This window comes from Dipteris shenzhenensis, chromosome 20 (genome assembly GCF_047967505.1).
Source record: "Dipteris shenzhenensis isolate YYH24624 ecotype China chromosome 20, Dip_SZ_1.0, whole genome shotgun sequence".
Classification (NCBI taxonomy): domain Eukaryota; kingdom Viridiplantae; phylum Streptophyta; class Polypodiopsida; order Gleicheniales; family Dipteridaceae; genus Dipteris; species Dipteris shenzhenensis.
This window is the reverse complement of record NC_141615.1, coordinates 5,534,930-5,556,448: the sequence shown is the minus strand read 5'-3', so window position 1 is coordinate 5,556,448 and position 21,519 is coordinate 5,534,930. Positions and strand designations below refer to the sequence as shown.

The 21,519-nt window shown below is 45.8% G+C and overlaps 1 protein-coding gene across 2 annotated transcripts in view; it reads left to right on the top strand.

Moving 5' to 3' along the window:
- LOC147889170 (asparagine synthetase [glutamine-hydrolyzing] 3-like) overlaps window positions 1-21,519 on the top strand; it is a 93,876-nt gene that overhangs the window by 6,542 nt on the left and 65,815 nt on the right. For both annotated transcript variants that reach the window (XM_087391172.1, XM_087391171.1), the window contains 3 exons: window positions 12,595-12,736; window positions 12,997-13,092; window positions 18,631-18,725. In XM_087391172.1, the coding sequence (XP_087247298.1) occupies window positions 12,616-12,736; window positions 12,997-13,092; window positions 18,631-18,725 (312 nt within the window). In that variant the 5' untranslated portion in view covers window positions 12,595-12,615. The remainder of the gene's footprint in view (window positions 1-12,594; window positions 12,737-12,996; window positions 13,093-18,630; window positions 18,726-21,519) is intronic.

Here is a 21,519-nt window from a genome sequence, read left to right as displayed (position 1 = left end):
AACTGGAGTGTCATGATCACTCATCATAGAAGTCTCATGGTAGAAACACTGTCAGCATCAGTGCCTCGGGTGAAACTGCAGTGTCACCAAGCGACCTCTAGATATCTTGTGAGCTTGTCTGCACTGTGGGTGTGGAGGTGCTACCGCCCCCATGAACATCCGGTAATGCTCCAGACATATGCTCTGCTGAACCGGCATGAGAGACTACTGCAGTAGGCTCGAGACCAAATGCCTCAAGGTAGAGCTGTAAAATCTGAGGTGAATCTGCCAATTCACGGTCTTCCATCCAGATCGCATCGTTCGCAGGATAGTTCTTGCACTTCACATGATAGCGTCTGGCCACTCTACCATTAACTTTCTGTTCCTTATGTGCCACAATCTGCTTAGGAATCAAGACCTCATCTTGCTCATCAACTTCAGGTTGCTCTTCAAATGGCATATCTTGTGGCACTTCTCCATGAAAAGACTTCAGCAAGCTAACATGGAAAGCATTGTGGATGGTCCACTGCTCAGGTAGCTTCAGCCTGTAAGCTACCTCATTTATCTTCTCAAGAACTTAAAAGGGGCCGTAGTGCCTCATATTCAGCTCTGTGTACAGCTTTACCTTCCCTTTCTTGTTCCTGAGGCGTGCTTTAAGAAAACACAGCCACACCCAATCACCTTCAGTGAAAACCAAGTCCCTGCGATGCTTATCTGCAGCTCTTTCCAGTTTATCTTGGCTGCGTTGGAGGGCATACTTAACCTTTTCATAGGCTGCCCGCAAATCCTCCACATACTCATCTGCCACAAAAATTTTCTCCTTTGTATGCAAGATAGGAGGAACCTTCCTCGCTCCTTCCACTATCTCAAACGGTGCCTTACTCGTGGAAGAGTGCACTGTATTGTTGTATGCATATTCAATCAGTGGCAAGTACTAGTCCCACTTTGCTTTGTGCTCAGACACATAGCATCGGAGCAAATCCAAAGCTGTAGAATTTCCCTCTTCTGATTGACCATCAGACTGTGGATGATAGCGAGGGGGCTGCAAATAAAGGGGCTGCTGTCCTTGGGGTCCTTCAGGAGCTTGAAGAACACCCCCCACAGCTGGGTTTGCAGGCATAGGTAGTACTGGCTGACTGTGTGACATCACAGGGCTGCCTCCCTGCAATCCAGGCTGTATCCCCACATTAGCATACAAAGAATTTGGGGCTGGCTGTGAGGTCATGGTCGGAAAAATGGATCCTCCTCCAAAGTGTGTAGGCTGAACCACATACTGTGGTTGGGCTTGCTACCATGCTCATTCCCATTTGGTCCCTGCCTCTGTGGCACTGCAAGTGGCTGTACCATTGGTGTAGGTGGCTCTGATAGTGTCTGTACCACTGGTGTCGGTGGCTCTAGTAGTGACTGTCCCACATGCATCTGTGGACCCTGAATGGGTTGTGCCTTTGCCCTTGGCATCAAAGCTGGATTATGCACAATCTTAGCAAAGCTCTGAGTGAGTTGAGTCAAAACTTGCAACATAGAAGCCATCTGTGTTTGCATTACTGCCATAGCATTTGCCTGCACACTTGGGTCAACACCCAATGCAACTGTACCCACAGGATTTTGCATTTGTGGAGCTGGCTGCCCCAATGCATCAACTTGAACATTCTGCCCTTCATGGGCTGCATTTTGCACTCTTATTCCGGGGTGTGCTCCCCTTATCTGTGGCTCTGGGTCAGACTCTGAGTCTGGATCATAACCAAGTCTGATATTATCCATATCCAAAAGCAATGGATGGCTGTAGCAAAATCAGCAACGGCTTTGTCGAAGCTGCCCAGGGACTCCTCTGGATGATTTGATCAGGGAGAGCTGCAGAAATCTGCCATGAATGAATGAAGCTGCCCCTAGTAGGGGTGAAGTCTCAAATCAGCAAGGAAAGCCAAGGAAGGGCTCCAGGGCCTTCCAGGGACTTCCAGAGGTGACACAAGGCAAGCAGATAGGCCACCAGCAGACACCTAAGCAAAATGAGGCATGGGATTTTTAATGCCTCTAGGGGGTCAGATGGCACATTATGACCCTAGTGCAAAGAAACCAATGACCCTATTTTGTAGGATCTCTAGGGGGTTAGTTTTTAAAGGATGACCCCACTGAACCAAACCAATGACCTTAGAAAATGAAACCTCTCTAATAGCACCAGGAGTTGCACTTATTGCACATAAAATCATAGGTACCTTTTGGGCATTAAGTAAGGCCCCTAGCTTGGTACCCTAAGCCAAATTCAGTGACAGTTAGTTTAGACACTTCACCATCACCACCACGTCCCTGTGACAATAGAGGAGCACTTTCTCTGCGCCTGCCTAGCCTTCTACGAGATCCGAGGGCAATACCACTGTCTCTGTTAGGATGGGAGTGGCTTCGGCCCACTGTACGATTGATCCACTTCCATGACCAGGTGTGCATTGGGCTCTATTTGCTTGAGACACCGACATAGGGAGACCCTTCTATGACAAATCAGGGAGCAACAGGAGGCGACCAGACCCCAGGATACAGAGGCTTACCAGACACAGTGGCATGTCACAGATTTCTATGCATTTGAGCAAGCTTCAGGACACAGTGGGGTGGAGGAGGAGGAGCTAGCTGTTATGTGGGTAGTGTGGATTGCCGAGAGAGGATTGCAGAGCCCACCTGCGACACGGAGAGCGACTAGAGCACACTCGATTGAGGTCCTACCTATGACAGCTTTCCTCAGAGGAGACCACCCAAGACGAGGGTCACTCTAAATATAGCTTAGCGGGTTTAGAGATCAAGGAGACCACATTCCCCTCCACCACCATAGCATGAGACGGTCAGACAGATGCATGTTGGAGACATTTTCGCCGCTCATAGACGAGCCACCACGGTGCCACTTTTTGAATTCGGAGTTCCAGCTCGAGCTCTCATCCTACTTTAGATAGCACATGATATGATATGATATGAGATGTTTTTGTACTTGATTTTGCTTGAGCTATTGAGCTCTTTATTTCAGCATACTACTCAGCAAGGGCCTTAGCGCACCCTTTTCTCTAGCCCTTTGCGGCCTGTACGAGTTTTTCCCTTTTGGTGTATTTTGCACTTTGTCCCATAGGCCCACAAGGCCTCCCGTGGACGTTAATATTTCTTTCTCTCTCTCACAGGCATCCTCAACCCATGGCATGCTGAGCTGCCACGTGGACTGCTTTGTTAGTACGCAACCACACCAGTTGCCACATGGATTGCCACATGAGCCGGTTGCCACGTGGATTGCCATGCAAGCATTAGCAACGAACTAAGCGCAGGTGACACGTCAACAAGTGACGTCAACCATTAGCGGTGCAATGCTAGCAGCTACGTGGCGGCTGCCATGTGACAAGTCGGGGCAGACAGTAGGTCGGCTAGCTCCCTGTCTAGTTGGTGGGCAGCAAGATGATGGGCGGACCATTTTGAGGCCCAAGGGGGCCTATATAAAGCAGCCCCCTTGGCCCTGATTCTCCATCCCACCCTTGGGCACTTTAGCCTTCAGTACAGCAACAGCTAGGCCTCCCCACAGCAGATCAGTAGGGTAGCCTCAGCCTCTACAAGGATCTCTAGTGAGGATTCACTTCCTCTCCTCAGTATCTAGTCTAGGACAAGTTTGCAGTGAGGGTTTCAATCTCTTCATATAGTTGTATTCAGCCCTTTGGACATTTATTATTCAGTTGTATCTATTCCTCTACGGAGGCCCACTAGATTCTCACCCTCTGATTCTCACTCACATCCACAGCATGACTTTGTGTATTGAGTGCATTAGCTAGTTAGTGTTGAGCAGGAGAGAAAGTGAGCTAGTCTAACTCCCGCTACATTGGTATCAGAGCTTTAGAATTTCTTTCCAGAGATAGGGAGGGTCGGTCTAGGGGTAGCTCTACTGTTTTGTTGTCCAGACAAGGTCCGGTAAGGACATCATGAGCAACTGTGAGCAGTGCAACACATGGGGGATGAGGGTTCGGTGCCTTAACCACTGCCACCACGCCCACCACAGAATCGTGCAGATACTTTCATGTCTGCCATGATGGCCATGATGCAGATCGTGATGTAGATGCAGCAGCAGCAGTCCGAGCCTCTTCTTACCCGCATGGCCTAGCTCTAGGAAATGTGGGACGAGCGTGAGCAAGCCACTAGGGAGCATAACAGAGCAGCTCGGGAGGTGAGAGAGGAACACAATCTGGAGGCTCTGGAAGCCAAGGAACTTAGGGAGTGCGAGGGTTAGTAGGCCAGGGAGTGCAGAGAGTGTGCCGCTCGAGAGGAACGGACCGGCAACTTTTGCTTACTCTACTCTGACCATCCGAGGAGGACAAGGAGAGGCTCCCACTGCCAGTCAGGCCTTCTTTTTTGAGAAAGTGCAACTTTACGGGAAACGATGATAAGCAAGAACCTTTGGTGTTGACATCGTGGCTCAATCAGTTTGAAAGTTATTTTTTTGTAATGGGCACAAGCGAGAACGAGCGGTGCATCCTAGCATCCAAGTACCTTACAGGCCAAGTTGTCACTTGGTGACTCAAGTGGCAGAAAGACCACTCTGATGCAGATGAGGGGACACCTCTTTACAGTTGGACGGAGTTCGTGAAAGACCTTAAATCACGATTCGTGCCTCTTCAGTATGTGGAAAGGCTCCATGACACCGAGACGGTGAATCATTATGCCAACAAATTCACTCAGGTGTTTATACAGTTCCAGATGGAGGATAGTCAGAAGCTGAGCAAATTTCTCCATGGGCTGCGTACAGACATATAGTGGTATGTCAGAAGTTTCAGGCCATGGGATTATGAGTGTGCATATGAGCTTACTCAGAACTTTGAGCTCATGCACAAGGGTCAAGGATCCAAGCAGGTCAGCTGTAAGAAGTCCTAGGATTCCTCTCTAGGTAATTGTGGGAATGGGCTGCAGAAGAAGAGCTAACTGGCCAAGGACAGTAACGGCTCTGGCTGTTACTTGGATGCAGCGACACGAGCACTCTATGCCAAGGGGAACCGATGCTTCTATTGTCATGTGCCGGTCCATATTAAGGAAGATTGCCTGCATTACCAGAAGCTCCGAGTAGTAGGAGCCGCATCAAGTGGCTCAGCAACAGCTTCAAAAACCTCAATAGTTATCGAGGAGCTTGAAAATCAGCAGACTACAGCACAACCTCAGTAGTCATCAAGGAGCTTGAAGATCAGCAGAAGGGGGAGCCTCGTCAGTTTTCCCTTTTATGGACAAGTTGTTAAGAGGTCCTTATCCTGGCAGATTCAGGCAGTTCAGAGGACATAATTTCCACCAAAGCAGCTAAACAGACTCAGTTGCCTCATCAAGGTGGGTAGACTGTCGGCCATTCAGGGTTGCACCTACGCAGGCAACATACATCATCTTGGGAACACGATGGTGGCACCACTTTGAAGCCCGACCACATTATCAGAACCAAGGCTTGGTCGTCAAAATCCCAGGTCACGGTCATGTTCATTGCTTGGCTTAGAGGTGTTCCACATCGACCTTTGATATCAGTCATTCAAGGGGGTCGAGACTGGCCCCAGCAGGACAAGTCTTATAGCAGTCAACATAGTTACAACAAGACCAAGATGCCTCTCTCAAACCAAGTCTTCCTCTGTCCCTATCACCTATGTACTGCAGGACACAGTCTTATTGTAGGCAACATGGTTACAACAACACTAGGATGCTTAACTCAAGCCAAGTCTTCCTCCGTATCTATCACCTATATGCACCAAGGAAGACCACATGGAGCATCATCCTAGAGCATTAACCCTTAGCACATATCCTTACCAGAAGTTAGCACCAGTTTCAGGAATTCAGTACCTGCAGATTAGGATTCATGAGCTTAGCAACCATTTCCGGATTCATGAACCAGGTACTCAGATCATGATTTATCTATCGGCCAGGTATACCACAGCTAGTCACCTCCATCAGCATGACAGGAGGCCACTTTCATATGCTGGTTCGCGTTTCAGCAGAAGGGGATGTCACGGGCATCCTCAGCCCGTGGCATGCTGGTGGGCTGCCCAGTCTGCATGCAGCCACAACAGTAGCCATGTGGACTCCACGTAAGCCGGCTGCACGTGGACTGCCACGCAGGCAGCGGCAGCCAGCTCAACGCAGGCGACACGCCAGCAAGGGCACCACATCAGTAGGTAACGTCAGCCACAGGGGGCACCATGTCAGCAGCCAGGTGGCAAGTCGGGGCAGAAAGCAGGTCAGCTAGCTCCCTGCCTGGTCGGTGGGCAGCAAGATGATGGTCGATGCATTTTCAGGCCCAGGGGGGGCCTCTATAAAGCAGCCCCCTTGGCTCTCATTCTCCATCCCAGACTTGGGCACTTCAGCCTTCTGTACAGCAGCAGCTAGGCCTTTCCGCAGCAGACCAGCAGGGTAGCCTCAGCCTGTACAGGGATCTCTAGTGAGGATTCACCTCCTCTCCTCAGTATCTAGTCTAGGACAGTTTTGCAGTGAGGGTTTCAGCCCCTTTATACTGTTGTATTCAGCCCTTTGGGCAGAGGGCATTCATTATTCAGTTGTATCTATTCCTCTACGGCGGCCCACTATATTCTTTCCCTTTGATTCTCTCTTCCCTTTGATTCTCTCACTCACATGCACAACATCACTTGTGTATTGAGTGCATTATCTTGCAGTTCTATCTCCCACCACACACACTCTCTCTGTCTCTCTGTCTCTCTCTCTCTCGCCTAGTTTTGGGAAGCTATGCTGCTCCTTCAATTGCTTTGGATGTCCCCAACGCTAGGATTGCTCTCAAGGCCAACACTGAGTGATGAACTCCTTGACCTTCTTGTTTGGTAGAATGAGTCATGTATCTGGAGGCCCCTTTGCCATAGCAATCAGAAGACTATCGGTGAGTGGTTTCACATAGTTGTCTTTTTAGGACTCCCCATGGAACCTCATCTGCACATGGCCTAATTACTCATTTCCTTTGTCTGACATAGAAGTGATTGCCCTATTCCAATTATCATAGTCTCCTGTTCTTGCTTGTTGCAAAGGATGACATGGAGGAACGTCGGTTTGAAAGAAGGTGACCACATCTGCAATTGTTTGCTGCTGAAAACATATGGTTGTGAAGCATCAAAATGTCATTGCATTCCTCATCTTGCTTGTTGCTCCATGTTGAGGGGGCCATCGCTTGCCACATTGACAACATTTGTTAGTCCTCTTTTTGCTTGTCATTGGGGCTCTTGTGACTTGTTTTTTATTTGAATTTCAGTTGAACCGTCACCTCACTCAGCCTTATAGACGGCAGTATATCTTGGGATAGAATTAATGTGTCTTATTTTTGGCAATGCCACTTCTGCAACATCACATTCCACTGTGTCCTTTGTCCTTGCCGACATGGTATCATGCGGCTGGTTCTTTATGCCGTAACCTCTCCTCACTCCAACTAAAGCTGCCGTGCATCAGGGTGCTGTGCTACTTGCTGTGTAGAATAGCATAAAATATCATGAGCATAATCATGAATATGATCTTCATCATTGTCAAATACTTGCTGAGACATCAATTGCTTTGCCATGTAGGTGGTTGCTCATCGTAAGCATATTAGGCAGCTTTACATGATCACCTTCATTGTATTGCGTTGATTTTTGGCATATGTTTCTATCTTGTGACAATGAAATGATAGGAACGTGTGGTGCTTGATCTTCTCCTATTTGTTGATTGTACATACGAGAAACAAATCGTTTTGGGCTGGATGATTGTACAACTTGATTGCTTTAGATAGCATGGACTCGCTTTTAGCCTTTGCAACTTGCAATGTGATAATTTCCGTTGCATGTTATACTTATCTACCAGTATAGATATCAAACTATGTTCTTCTGATGAGATTGCCTGTGCAAGAAACCTATTGTGGAGTGCCAGCTCCTCCATCAACCTTTACCATGGACAGCTGGGGGCATCTTGTCGCGATGCTGCCTGGTGTATGATGTATCTGTGTGACACAATTGCTGCAATGTATTGGCAGTAGGGGCAGCACTTAGGTTCAGATCTAAGATCGCATTTGTAAAGACCTTTGAGGTTATGCTGGAAAGTATGTACAGCAGCACCAAGCCAAGCTAGGCAAAGGGGCGATGAATGCAATCTAAAGGGAGGAGAGGATTTGACTTGGAGGAGCTGAAGAGGAGAGTGGCCTTGGGGAAACCTGCGTAAGAAATGGGTTTGCAGATTCGCCAGAAAGCTGGTCGCAGCCAAGAAAACGGCAGGATAAGGCTGCAAGAGAGAAGGGATCAATTTATGATGGGAAGTACGACAAGAGCATGTCAGCGAGAGCCAAGTGGGAGGAGGATAAGGTATTTTTCCAAATGACAAGTGAAGTAACCTATATCCTAATTCCAAACGACGAGCCCAGTCAGAGCACGATAATGGACTTTTTCTACAGCAGGGGATTAGACAAGGAGAGAGCCAGAGGACGCGACTCGTTAGATCCGACCCTGAGTGGACACTCACATGAGAGCCACATACATTTCCTCTCTCTTCGACGTGGGGATGCAGACCACTATAGTGACGATAGCACTTGTCAGACAGCGGACCACATCACGGAGACTATAGAGGAGGAGAGGTGGACATAGACAGGCCGAGTGACAGTAGCGTTCGATTACTGATTTTCTCTCTAGATGCTGGCCCTCATTAGATTCCGAGCCACTATCAAATGAGCTCCTCTTGTCTCTCCTCCATCGTCCAATCATGTTGGTCCCATAGATAGCTGTCACGAGCATCCACACGCTCGTGGCCATGCTAGCTAGTGCCAGTGCAAGCAGCCAGGTCAACGGTCATGTAGGCGTCCGTACAGCCATTTAGGAAGCTCTGCGCAATCAGCATTCAGCACACAGTCAATAGACAACAACGCCACATCAGCGTAGGTTAAAAAACACAGAGTTGATTTCGCATTGACTTTTTGACCAACCTGGTCAACAGTCGGCGTTGACCAGCCGACCAAGGTCAATGGTTGGCGTTGACCAAGTCGGCCAGGCTGACCTATCAGCCTATAAAAGGACAGCCTTTGGTCCTCATTCTTCATGCACTCCCTCAGGCCTTCAAGCCTTCAGAGCAGTAGAGTCAGGCCTCCCAACAGCAGACCAGCAGGGTAGCCTGAGCCTCTTCAGGGATCTAGTGAGGATTTACCTCCTCTAGGTAGTCTAGTCTTCTAGTTTTGTAGTGAGGGTTTCAGCCCCTTCATACAGTTGTATTCAACCCCCTTTGGGCATTCATTATTCAGTTGTATCTATTTCCTCTTCGGAGGTCCACGACATTCTCTCCCTCTTATTCTCTCACTCACATCGACAGCTCACTTTGAGTATTGAGTGCATCATCTTGCGGTTGCAGTTAGTATTGAGCAGGAGAGAGAGGATAGTCTATCTTCCGCTACATTGGTATCAGAGCTTCAGTTTTCTTTCGTGAGATAGGGAGGGTCAATTTAGGGGCAGCTCTATTGTTTTATGGTCCAGACAAGATCCGGCAAGGACACCATGAGCACTATTGAGCAGTCCAACACCCCGGGGGCGAGGGTTCAGTGCCTCAACCGCCACCACCACCACCACTCCCACCATAGAATCCTGCAGACACTTCCATGTTTGCCATGACAGCCATGTTGCAGGCTATAATGCAGATGCAGCAACAACAGTCAGAGGCTCTCTTTATCCGCATGAACCAGCTTCAAGAGATGCGGGAAGATCGTGAGCAAACCGCCAGAGAGCATGAAAGGCTAGCTCGGGAGGCAAAAGAAGAACGCGATCGGGAGGCTCGGGAAGCAAAAGAAGAACACAATCGGGAAGCAAAAGACGAACATGATCGAGAGGCTCGAGAAGCCAAGGAACTCTGAGACCGCAAGGCTCAAGAGGCCAAGGAGCTCTAAGAACGTACTGCTCAAGAAGAGAAGGAAGAACGGGATCGGCAACTTCTCATTTCTCTACTTCGACCAGAGGGGGGAGAAAAGGAGAGACTTCCACCTAAAGCCAAGCCTTCTTCTACTTCACGTGGTACGATGGTAAGCAGGAACCTTTAGTGTTGACTTCGTTCGAAAGTTATTTCTCAGTGATGCCTACGAAACGAGCGGTTCATCCTAGCATCCATGCACCTCACAGACGAGGCGGTCACTCGGTGGCTCAAGTGGGCAAAAGGACCACTATGATGCAGACGAGGAGACACCTCTCTACAGCTGGACGGAATTCGTGAAAGATCTTCGATCACGGTTCCTGTGACCGCAGTACCTGGATAGGCTCCAGAGTCAGTTCCACGAGCTACACCATGGAGACACCCAGACGGTGCATCATTATGCCAATAAGTTCACTCAGGTGTTTATACAATTGCAGTTGGAGGACAGTTAGAAGCTGAGTAAATTTCTCCATGGGCTGCGTACAAACATCCAATGGTATGTCAGAAGTTTCAGGCCACAGGATTATGAGTGTGCATATGAGCTTGCTCAGAATTTTGAGCTCATACACAAGGGTCAAGGATCCAAGCAGGTCAACACTAAGAAGTCCAGGATTCCACACCAGGTGATGGTGGGAATGGGCAGCAGAAGAAGAGCTGGATGTAGGTAGCTTCAGCCACTCTGAAGATCTCAAGGTGGGTACAGAGTCGGCCACTCAGGGTCGCACCTACTCAGGCAGCGGACGTCATCTTGGGAGCACGATGGTGGCACTAGTTCGAAGTTTGACCAGATTATCAACACCAAGGCTTGGATGTCAAAATCCCAGGCCATGGGTCCAAGTTCATCTATTGGAGTAAGGGTGTTCCACCTCGACCTTTGATATTAGTCATTCAAGGGGTTCGAGGTTGGTGCCAACAAGACACAATATTACAGTAGGATAAAGTGTTACAACATGATATAGTATTACAGCAGGCAACAAGGATACACCAAGACCGGGATGCCTATCTCAAACCCAGTCTTTCTCTGTCCCTATCACCTATATGCACTAAAGGAAAACCACAGGGAGCATCATCCTGGAGCATCAACCCACATCACAGATCCTTACCGAAAGTTAGCACCAGATTCAGGCATTCGAATCAGGATTTATCATCTAGGTATACCACAAACAATCACCTCCGTCAGCACAATGGGAATCTCCTTTTAGATCCTAGTTTGAGTTTCAGCAGAAGGGGATGTCACGAGCTTCCACATGCCTGTGGCCATGCTAGCTAGTGCCAGCGCAGGCAGGCAGGTCAACGGCGTCTGCACAGCCATTGAGAAAGCTCAGCACAATCAGCAATCAGCACACAGTCAACAGATAGTCAACGCCACTTTAGCACAGCTCAAAACACAGAGAGTTGTCTTTTAAGTCAAAAGTCTACGCGTTGACTTTTCGGGCAACGACTTTTGACCAACCTGGTCAATGGTAGGCGTTGACCAGCCGACCAAGGTCAACGTCGGCGTCAACCAAGTCGGCCAGGCTGACCTATTAGCCTATAAAAAGACAGCCTTTGGTCCTCATTCTTCATCCACCCCTCAAGCCTTCAAGCCTTTAGAGCCGCAGAGTCACGCCTCCCCGCAGCAGACCAGCAGGGTAGCCTTAGCCTCTTCAGGGATCTAGTGAGGATTCACCTCCTCTAGGTAGTCTAGTCTTCCAGTTTTGCAGTGAGGGTTCCGCCCCTTCATACAGTTATATTCAGCCCTTTGGGCATTCATTATTCAGTCGTATCTATTTCCTCTTCGGACGTCCACTACATTCTCTCCCTCTGATTCTCTCACTCACATCCACAGCTCACTTTGTGTATTGAGTGCATCATCTTGCAGTTGCAGTTAGTATTGAGCAGGAGAGAGAGTGACGATATTCTATCTTCCGTTACAATAGCATGCACAGGTCCAGTCACTCAGGGGTGGGTGACCGATTGATAGATGATCAGGGGATTCTCCTTGGTGTGTGCTCCCCCTTTGTGAATTTCTTTCGCAGCGATAGTGGGATGTACTACTTTCATTTCTTGTCATCAAGGCATCCGCCCTGGAGAGGAGCCCATTTTAGTGGCCTTACGCTTAGGTTTTATTGTATCTGGTTTCTTTTAGTCTCATAGACCCTTTGGTCTTTCATAGATGTTAACAAACTTAGTTTCTTTCTTTTCTCTTTTTCTGTTAGAAAATGCTTCCAGCACTACGCCTAACCTGCAATAACTTACAAGTGCTAGGCCCAACCCACAGTTACTATGTTGGACCTGCAACTAATATTGTAGGCCTAACCAGGGCCAGATTTTGGTAAGCATGGTCTTCAGAGTCTATACCTTATTGTCAAACCATCAAGCTGGTTTTGAGGACTTCCTCTCAGGGCTTGCTATAATATGTTTGGTCTGCATATATTTTGTAAATCTTTAAAGGCAACTCTGTAAACCCAGTCTTGGTTTGAATTTTTGGCATGTTTTATCCTCCCTGAATCTTTAAAGTTGTGCTGATCATTTTCTGATTAAATTTTCTGCCCTTGATCTCAAAATATTGAGCAGTGCCATGAACTAAGACCTTCTTAAGAGACAAGTGTGTTCTGCCAGATAAATTTTTATGTGGAACTAGCTATTGATGTTTATCAATTTGGTAAATATTTTGTCAATGCAAAGAATCTATGTACCTTTGTCTAATAAAGGTAGCAATGTTTATTGATGAGGCACTGGCAGTATGAAGAATTCGGAGAGGAGATGGTATCCATGCTCGACGGGATGTTCTCCTTTGTGTTGCTGGATACCCGCAATGATGCATTCATTGCTGCTCGGGATCCGATTGGTATTACACCTCTGTATTTGGGCTGGGGAACAGATGGTATGTATTGATTGGTTTGAGAAGAAGTTTTATGTGTAACTGTTTCTTACAATGAGCTAGCCACCGCTTCTATCAGAAATGCCAATAATAAACATTGTTCCATCTAAAAAAAATGAAGTCAACCCCTTTAATGTTTTGTTCTATGCATGCAAGGACGTGCTAGAAGGCCATACCAAAGTTGTTTTTTCTTTTCACAATTTTTTTTGGTTAAGTTGAATCATGTGCGAGTGTTCTTCTAATGAAAATTACGGGCAATGCAGGGTCTGTGTGGTTTGCCTCAGAGATGAAGGCATTAAAGGATGACTGTGAGCGTTTTCAAACCTTTCCACCTGGCCACATTTACTCAAGTAGAACAGGTATTACAAAGAAACAGTTTCCCTTGCAATAACTCAACACACTCTTGTGCACAGGGCTGCATGCCATTGCCTTTTATAGCTCAGGCTTTCATGTTTACTCCTTGGTTTAAGCTTCATATCTGTTCAGGATCTCCATATATTTTTCCAAATCAACTCTTTTATGAGTAGCTTCTATGTCCAAGGTCTCGACCTTTTCTGTCCTTGGCAAAGTCGAAATCTATGTTGCCATGCAATTATAGTCCCAGTGGATATCTTCATAAATGGTTTATTATTAATGTCTATTTCTGAAGTTGGTCTACGGTGATCGAATTCCGGGTCACACTGCTTAGCTTTTTTTGTACTAGTAGAAAAGTATATGTTTAAAACCTAAATCAGGATATGGGACATCTTACAAGAGAGCGCTTAGATGCTGCACGAGAATAAGACTCAAGCAAAGGTATTTTGTAAATACTGAAGTGTGCTCAAAATGATCCAACTATTGTTCACTTATTAAGAAATGATGTAACATGTTACATCGAGTCGAAGACTGAAGAGAATTGTGGAGTGATATGCTACCAGTAATAATTCTTTTGCTATTGTTGTCGTGGCCAGTGCATGTTTTCTACCCTAGTCTTAATTGCTAGTGGAGGAGGATTTAGGGATATCTTTGATTGCTAGGCATAGCTACCAGGCAAAGCTGGAACAGGTGGAACGCCATTCTTGATACCCTGAACGTTCCTGGAGAGTCACCGGGCCTTGGACGTCGTTAGAACACGTTCTGAAACGTTTTTCCTGGCATTCCGGCTGCACTATCCTCTTGGCTCTAAAGTGCCGAAACAGTGCGTTTTTTGTACTGTTGTGTATCGCCCGGTTCTGCTTCAGCTCTCCTAGCCATCTAGCCAACTGAGCCTCTCAGCCGACCTCTCAGCCCACCCTCCCCCTCCTCTTCTCACTTCTGAGCCCCTTTCTCTCAGGCTTCTCCTCTCAGCCCACCCTTACTTCTCTCAGACCCCTCCTCTTATCAGCCCCGTCCTCTCAGCCTCACTTTGCAGCCCATACTCTCAGCCTCCATTCTCTCAGGCTTCAGTCCCCTTTTCTTCTAAGTTCTGCCTTTTGCTGCAAATTTGCAGCCCTGTCTCTTTCCCTCTCTTTCAAGTTTCGTCTGCAGTGGTTGGAGGTGAATCCCCTCGCCAAGCAGGACAAAGCGGGAGAACAAAAAGTGGAGGGCACAGACTGAGGGTGGGATCATTTATTGGGAGCGAGAAGGCAAGCATCTTCCCCTTTCCCTTCAATCCAAATAGCAGATACCACACGTTTGTTCCATCAAGGTTTGAGAACCGGTGTTGCTATGTCTACTCGTCCACATAGAACGTAGATTATCTGCTTTGAATTCTCAGCCTTTTGATGTATCTGAGTCAAATGAGCTTCCACGTGGAATTCAATCTATGACTCTTGTTTTGAATTCCATTTTTGTTATTTATGGCGTCATTGACATCCATATGTTAGCGAGCATGGTACTTATGAGAAGGTCCGCTATGGCCCATCTCTAGTGCATGAAGGACCTTGGGAAGGCTTCACAAGTCTTCTATTGATCAAAACCAATAGTCAAATGTCTAATTGATCCCTTTAGTGGCCAATAATAAAGCACTACCTTAGCATATTTGTTTCATCGCTAAATTCAATGGATTGGCATCAATCTCTGAAGTTAATGAATTGGCATCAAGGTCTAGGCACTTGTAAAGATGCTGGACAATTGAATGATGACCTGTGGTTCTTGATCCTTGAGGTCGAACATTGCCAGCCCCAAGTGCAGCATGTTCTTCCATGTGTGGTTCCGCTTCTATTTCTGCCTCCTTGTTTGGGAGTAGAGCTTCATCCGCACATATAGGGGGCGATGGGTCTGCCATCCTCGAGAGTGTATAGGCTAGCCTTTCATGGGTCCTGGGAGGAAGGCACATGTAGATGTAGTAGTGGGCCGTTTTATTTTATGCAGCAGATGTACCCATGATAAAAGCTTTCAATTCTCACTTCATTGATACGTTGAAGGAGATTGCAGCCTTTAGACCATCATACGCTCCCCCTTCCTCATGTGAGGCCCTATGCACCACAATTTTGGAGAAGAGAAATCCACCTTTGAGTCCCATCAAAGACATTTGACTGATATTTGGTGTAATAGTGATGGGAGATGGATGGAATGAAACTAGTAGCTGCTCTATTCAGGGCATCATTGCAGATTGTAGAGTGGTCAAATTCTTCATTAAATCTATTGACAATTCAGAGGTGGGAAAGTCTGCCGATAGGTTGACTAGCATTTGGAGGGAGGCCGCTGAGAGTGTAGGCGGCAAACAACCTTATTTAGTTTGTTTCCAATGGTGAGAACTCCAATAGGCAGCAGGGAAGATTTTTGCGGAGAAGTACTTTCACATTACTTTCACTTCTTGCATGGTACATGGGCTGAATAATCTGTTGAGAACAGGACCATGATGATGAGGCTCAGGAGGAGGAGGGGGGGCATATATCACTATGCCACCTTCAGACCTTTAGGGTTGACTGCCAGACTCTCTCGTTTTCTATATATCATGCAAAATTTTCTATTTTAATTGAGGGCTTAAGGCCCAAGGCTGCAAGCCTGAGGCATGGCCTCCCTTTTCTTGTATTTTTCATATTTATATGCTCTCTGATATATAGTATTTTGTACCTCTACGGCATTATGCACATTGCAAAATATACACTTTATTTTCTATGGATTTTTTGTGTGTTTTAGAATTAAAAGCTGAAATGGAAAGTTAGAGCTGTCAAAAGTGACTTTGTTTTCATATTTTGGTATATTTCCATGTGATTTGATAACGTGTCATATGACGTGGCATTCTGGTTTCCTCTTCCATGTTCCCCTCACGAAATATTCCTGTTCCAGCATCGAACGTTATAGGAACATTCCCTGTCCTTGGTAACTGTGCTGCTAGGTGTTATAAAGAAGTTGTTTTGCAAGCTTGTAGGTGCCAACCAACTTCACGAAGATCGAAACTTCCGTCATGTATTTGGATAATGGACAAAGTTATTGAAATGGATAGTTGATCAAGGTTGTCATAAAGAAGTTGTTGTGCAAGGTTGTAGGTGCCAACCAACTTCATGAAGATTGAAACTTCTGTCATATATTTGGATAATGGACAAAGTTGTCATAAAGTTGTTGTGCAAGGTTGTAGGTGCCAACCAACTTCATGAAGATCAAAACTTCCGTCATGTATTTGGATAATGGACAAAGTTATTGAAATGGATAGTTGATCACTCATGTTTTCACGATTTATTGTTTATTATGTCTATTATGATTAATGAATTATGAAATGTATGTGTTGCATCAAACTACGGTGCACGAAATTTTTCTATCTTGGAAACATCCCACACCAAAGCTTAGCCTCCATAGATTTCAATTATAGAGAGTAACTAAGTAGGGAAATAGATTTAGCATATAGCATGTATTATACATATAGCAGATTTATAACTCTCATTGTGACCTTGTGTTTGTACAATATTTTGTCCTATAGGGGTAGGAAACGGCAAAGGTTAGCCTTGATAGATTTCAATTATAGAGAGTAACTAAGTAGGGAAATAAATTTAGCATTTAGCATGTATTATACATATAGCAGATTTATAACACTCATTGTGACCTTGTGTTTGTACAATATTTTGTCCTATAGGGGTTGGGATACATGGTTGTCAATATTACAATACTTTAGCACCTACGAATGTATGGTCTCTTTACACATGGGTGTATTCTTTCGCTTGTCAATAAATGATTGGTCTATTGCCAGGCTACAAATGTCCATTAAATGCTCTGATGGGCACAATTTTCTATCAATATACGTAAGGGAGTTTCCTGGGTGTCCAAAGTTTTTGATATACCAATATCTCGGAAGCACCTAGAAAGGGAGGTTTCAGACATGGGTAGGGTTTCCTGCAACCAAAAACATGGGTAGGGTTTCCTGCAACTAAGGCATTATGCGTAATGGTTTTAATTTTAAAGTGTACAATGTTTGGGTTCCTTGCATTTGTAAAAAGGAACCATGAAGCAGATGTTTCTAAAAGGTTGGGGAAAAAACTGAAACTTTTCAAGTCCTTAATTGACCTTACCATTTCCAAAAGCCGGGGGACAGTATGAGCAGCCTCATTGACATATCCTCTCAAGAAAGAGGCGAGTTATTTTGATGATCTTAGGACAGCCATACTTTATGTGTGAATTGTGACTTGGCTTTAAAAGAGCGATGCTTGGCCTTTGTTTAGAGATGTGACTTTGTCATTGAGTACATGAAGGGATAATAATTTGTGGTTGCTGAGGATGTGGGCTTGCTGCCATGCAGTTTAAAAAATCAACCAATATTGGAATCACAGAATCCCTGTTGGATTGGTTACTCAGAGTAGAATAACGATTTTGTGATTCTAAGGCATACTTTAATTGGTGCACATCTCAGTTACAAATTGTTGATGTGTCAGGGATATCTCCAAGGCTAGCAACATTGAGTCTATTGGGACATGAAAGGATAACACATGAGTTTTTTTTTTGTTCAGAGAGAAGAACATTCTATTACTAATGGACACGTACACAAAGGAAAATACAACTCCCCAATGAAGGGTACCAATTTTTTAATAGCTCAATTATTGGCCTCAAAGGCAAGCACTTCAGATTCTGCCTGCCTAGAGAACATTCTCTTAATGTAGATTGGACAAGAATCAGGCCTGGTGCTACTACCAAAGCATATCTAGATAAATTGAAGCTGAGGTCGTAGCTACAATACAGCAAGCTCTTTTTGAAATGACATGGTCTGTGTAAGTTAAACAAATATCCCAAATAATATTCACCAAGCTTAAAGATGGAACACAATACAAAACTCAATCAAATTTTTATGTAGATGCTTTTTTATGAGATTTTTACGTGTCTTGCAGGGACATAATGCAAATGATCATTGCCATGCAGGTTATGAGGGCATACTTTAAAAAAAAAACCCAAGTTTTTGTTTTAGCTTACTTAGAGCTAGCCTTGGGGTTAGGCTAGGTTGCCAATGGATTTTGGATATCGTTGGGGCATGTCCAAGGCTCAAGCAATGTTGAGGTGAGGGCTGCATGGCCACTTTTCATGTATTTATTGTTATTATGAATCATTATCTAACTTCCATATGGGCTCGTTATGATCTGACTCCTAGCCAAAGTAATAGGTTCATGATCTTATACGATTCATTTTCTTTCTTCCCTCCACACTTGCTGTACAAACCTTGTTGTATGTCGTTTCACTATCTATTTGTGTTTTTGAGGTCTGCTAACATCTAATGCGATGAGTATCATGATCTTTGCACTTACACGAGTAATGATCATTAGAAAGGACCTTTCAGGGTAAGCACTCTAAAGGGATTACCATTATTCATTCCTCAAATTCATACAGAAACAATGGTAATCATTCCTCAAATTCATACAGAAACATATATGCATCAGAACAAAAAGCTACATCCATTTTTTGTCAGGTATAACATTCTTATGTTGATAATAATGGTGTATGGGTTGGGTTGACAGGAAGCTTGCGCAGGTATTTTGAACCTCAGTGGTTCTCAGAGATTATTCCGTCAGCTCCATATGATCCTATATTGTTGAGAAAAACTTTTGAAAAAGTAAGTTTCATTTGGTTTCTCTTTTTTGTGCAAATACAATTTAGTATGGTTTGAGCAATTGAGCAACGTATGTATTATGTTGCATCCATGGTTTGACGTGCTGTTTTCTTATGAATTCTTTTGTCTAGTCTCACATGAATACTAATTGTCGAATGACAAGATTTCAAACATGAACAGGCCGAGTAGCTCACCTTTGGCCATATAAATGCCCTGGCCCCTAATATGGCCTATAAATGCCCTGGCCCCTAATATGGTAGTGCCATTTGCTGTTCCTACCACATATGCCCATTCCATGGGCTGCTAGCTGAGTAGTGCCTCAGCCTATGACCCCTCCCTATTGGCCCATGGGAAGCTCCAATGAAGGGCAGGTTCCTTGAGGACTGTTCAGCCTCCTGCGGGAGTCTCTGTCTACATGCCAGCCTCTCTCTCCCTCCATAATCCCCCTTATTCCCCCCTTATTTCTCTATAAGTGTCACTCCCTCTTGCTCTCCTCATTTGGGGTCTTACAAGTAGGGACTTCTGTTGGAATTTAGATGGTCACCTCCCCAGTTGTGAGCCCCCAGTTGTGAGCAGCAATCACTCACAGAAAACAAGGGAAATGGGGCACAGAGACGCAACAAAGTCCAGAGCACCATATGCCAGTAGTCAGTGGATACACGAGGAAGGAAGCATACCGGGATGGGGCCTGGGAGAAAGGAAGTTTGGGGATAGGGAGGAGTGGCAATACTATACAGATTATGCCTTATGGGGGCAATCTCTGTCAAGAGGTGAGATATACATGCCAGGTTTCTGTGGGTTTGAATCTGACGCCCTTCCCGAGAAAACCACTTATTTTAGTTTGTTACTTTCCTCCCGAGACCTCACATCTTGCTTGAGACGTGCGAGAGGAGGCTGAGATTTTACCATATGGAGCCCTATACCCGGACATCATGGATTTCTTGAGTTGTGGGGAAGTTCTGCTTGTTGGAGACTAAAACGTGAGGACTAGTGCTGAAACCGGCCTTCGATAAACAAAAGGGCAGTGATCTTCTTCTACTCAGTCCTAAACTTCATAAATGGCCACAATGCAAGCTTCAGTCACTTCAATCACTTAGCACAACTTAGAAACAAGCTTCAACAACAACAAAGGTGAGGCTAGAATGCCCCTGCTCAATGAAAATAGTACACAGTGCACCCACTGGCCCCAAATGCCTTGGCGCCCCTTACGGTATTTATTTAATGCTTATGAATGGAAATGCTTTACAACAAGGGTTCAAGGCTGCACCGTTCCTCTTTGCAAATCCTCTACTTGTCTTCAAGGCATCTAATCCAAGTGCATGACTAGAATTCCCACTGGCAAGGCATACTCAGGCATTCACTTCTGATCTGACACAACTTAGAGGCATTCAGGCATTCAAACCACTGGCAAATTGAGCTCAAGGCAGCCTCAAGGCTATCACATGCATCCACACTGTCCTTAGGCCTTCCACAGGATCACCCTTGCCTTTTGGTGCTTGCTAGAACCTGTAGGAGTCCTGAAAGGACTGCACACAACACGCATGCACTGCAAAAAGCTGCAAAGCAAGAAAGAACAAGGAAAAACAGAACTTGGAACCAACTCCCGTTGTCTGTGGCAGAGGGGCGAGCTCCTTCCTCGCACCTATCCTCTGTCTAGACTCCCCGCAGGGTGCAGGTGTCTTCCAGCAATCAAGAGGAGAGAAATGAAGGTAGAGAGCGGAGGGTGAACAAGAAAGACTTGTAGAGGAAAGATGGTTCACAGATCTATCCCGAAATGATTGCCTCGGGATTTGTGCGTGAGTCCTCCTAAGAGAGGGTGCCAAAAGCAGTAGGGAAAGTTCCTCTTGCAGCCTGCACTGGTCCAGAACAGCTCCAGAACAGCTCCAGAAGCTACCACGCAGCCAGAAACATGTGCATAAAGGTCCAACACAACAAAAGACAACCCCGGGCACCTGCTGGAGGCAGCTGAACACATCTGTACAGCCGTACGAAAATTTTCAAAAAGTTCAGAAATGACTTGGAACAGTCAAAACAGACCTAAAACGGCTGAAAACAGGCTTGAAATAGCTCAAATAGCTCAAAAACTGCACAAGAACAACTGAAAACGTCCAACACCCTTGGGAGAGTTAGAGGAGAGAGATGGAAGGTGGGGGAAGGGCATGCATACACAAGCATGACAAATGGCACCTCCTCCTTGCCATTTGCCCCTTCATTAAAGTCCTAACCCCCATACCAAGGACAACGTTGGTTGTCCTTGGGCCCAACTTTTAGACCCCTCTTTTAAAGCCTTTGCCTTGCCCCTAGGACCTAGTGGTGTACCTAGACTTTGCCCTTAGGAACTTCTAGGAAGTGTGCATTTCCTCTAGCCAGTCCCTCACGGCCAAACCATTACAACACTTAACCATGGTTAACCTCATGTTAAGCGTAGGTTGAGTTACGAAGATACTTAACATCACTTTTCACGTCCTCGTGACATACCCTCCTCTTAAGACAGTAAACTACCTAGGTTGTCGCTGAAAAAGTACAAATAGGCAGAAATAGCCCATACCGGAATATACATCATCTGTAAGATACAACCTAGAATGATAATATGGGCTAGGAGAGTTCGAGAGTCCATCCATACATCAATGCATCCTCTATGTCGAGTGTCGCGAACATCCATCATGGAGACCTCATGGCAGAAATACGGTCAGCAAGCAGCATCTCGGGTGAGACAGTCGGTGCCACCAAGAGATCTCCAGATATATGAGCAGTCTGAATCAAGGAAGGGGAGGTGCTACCCTCCTCTTGAGCACCA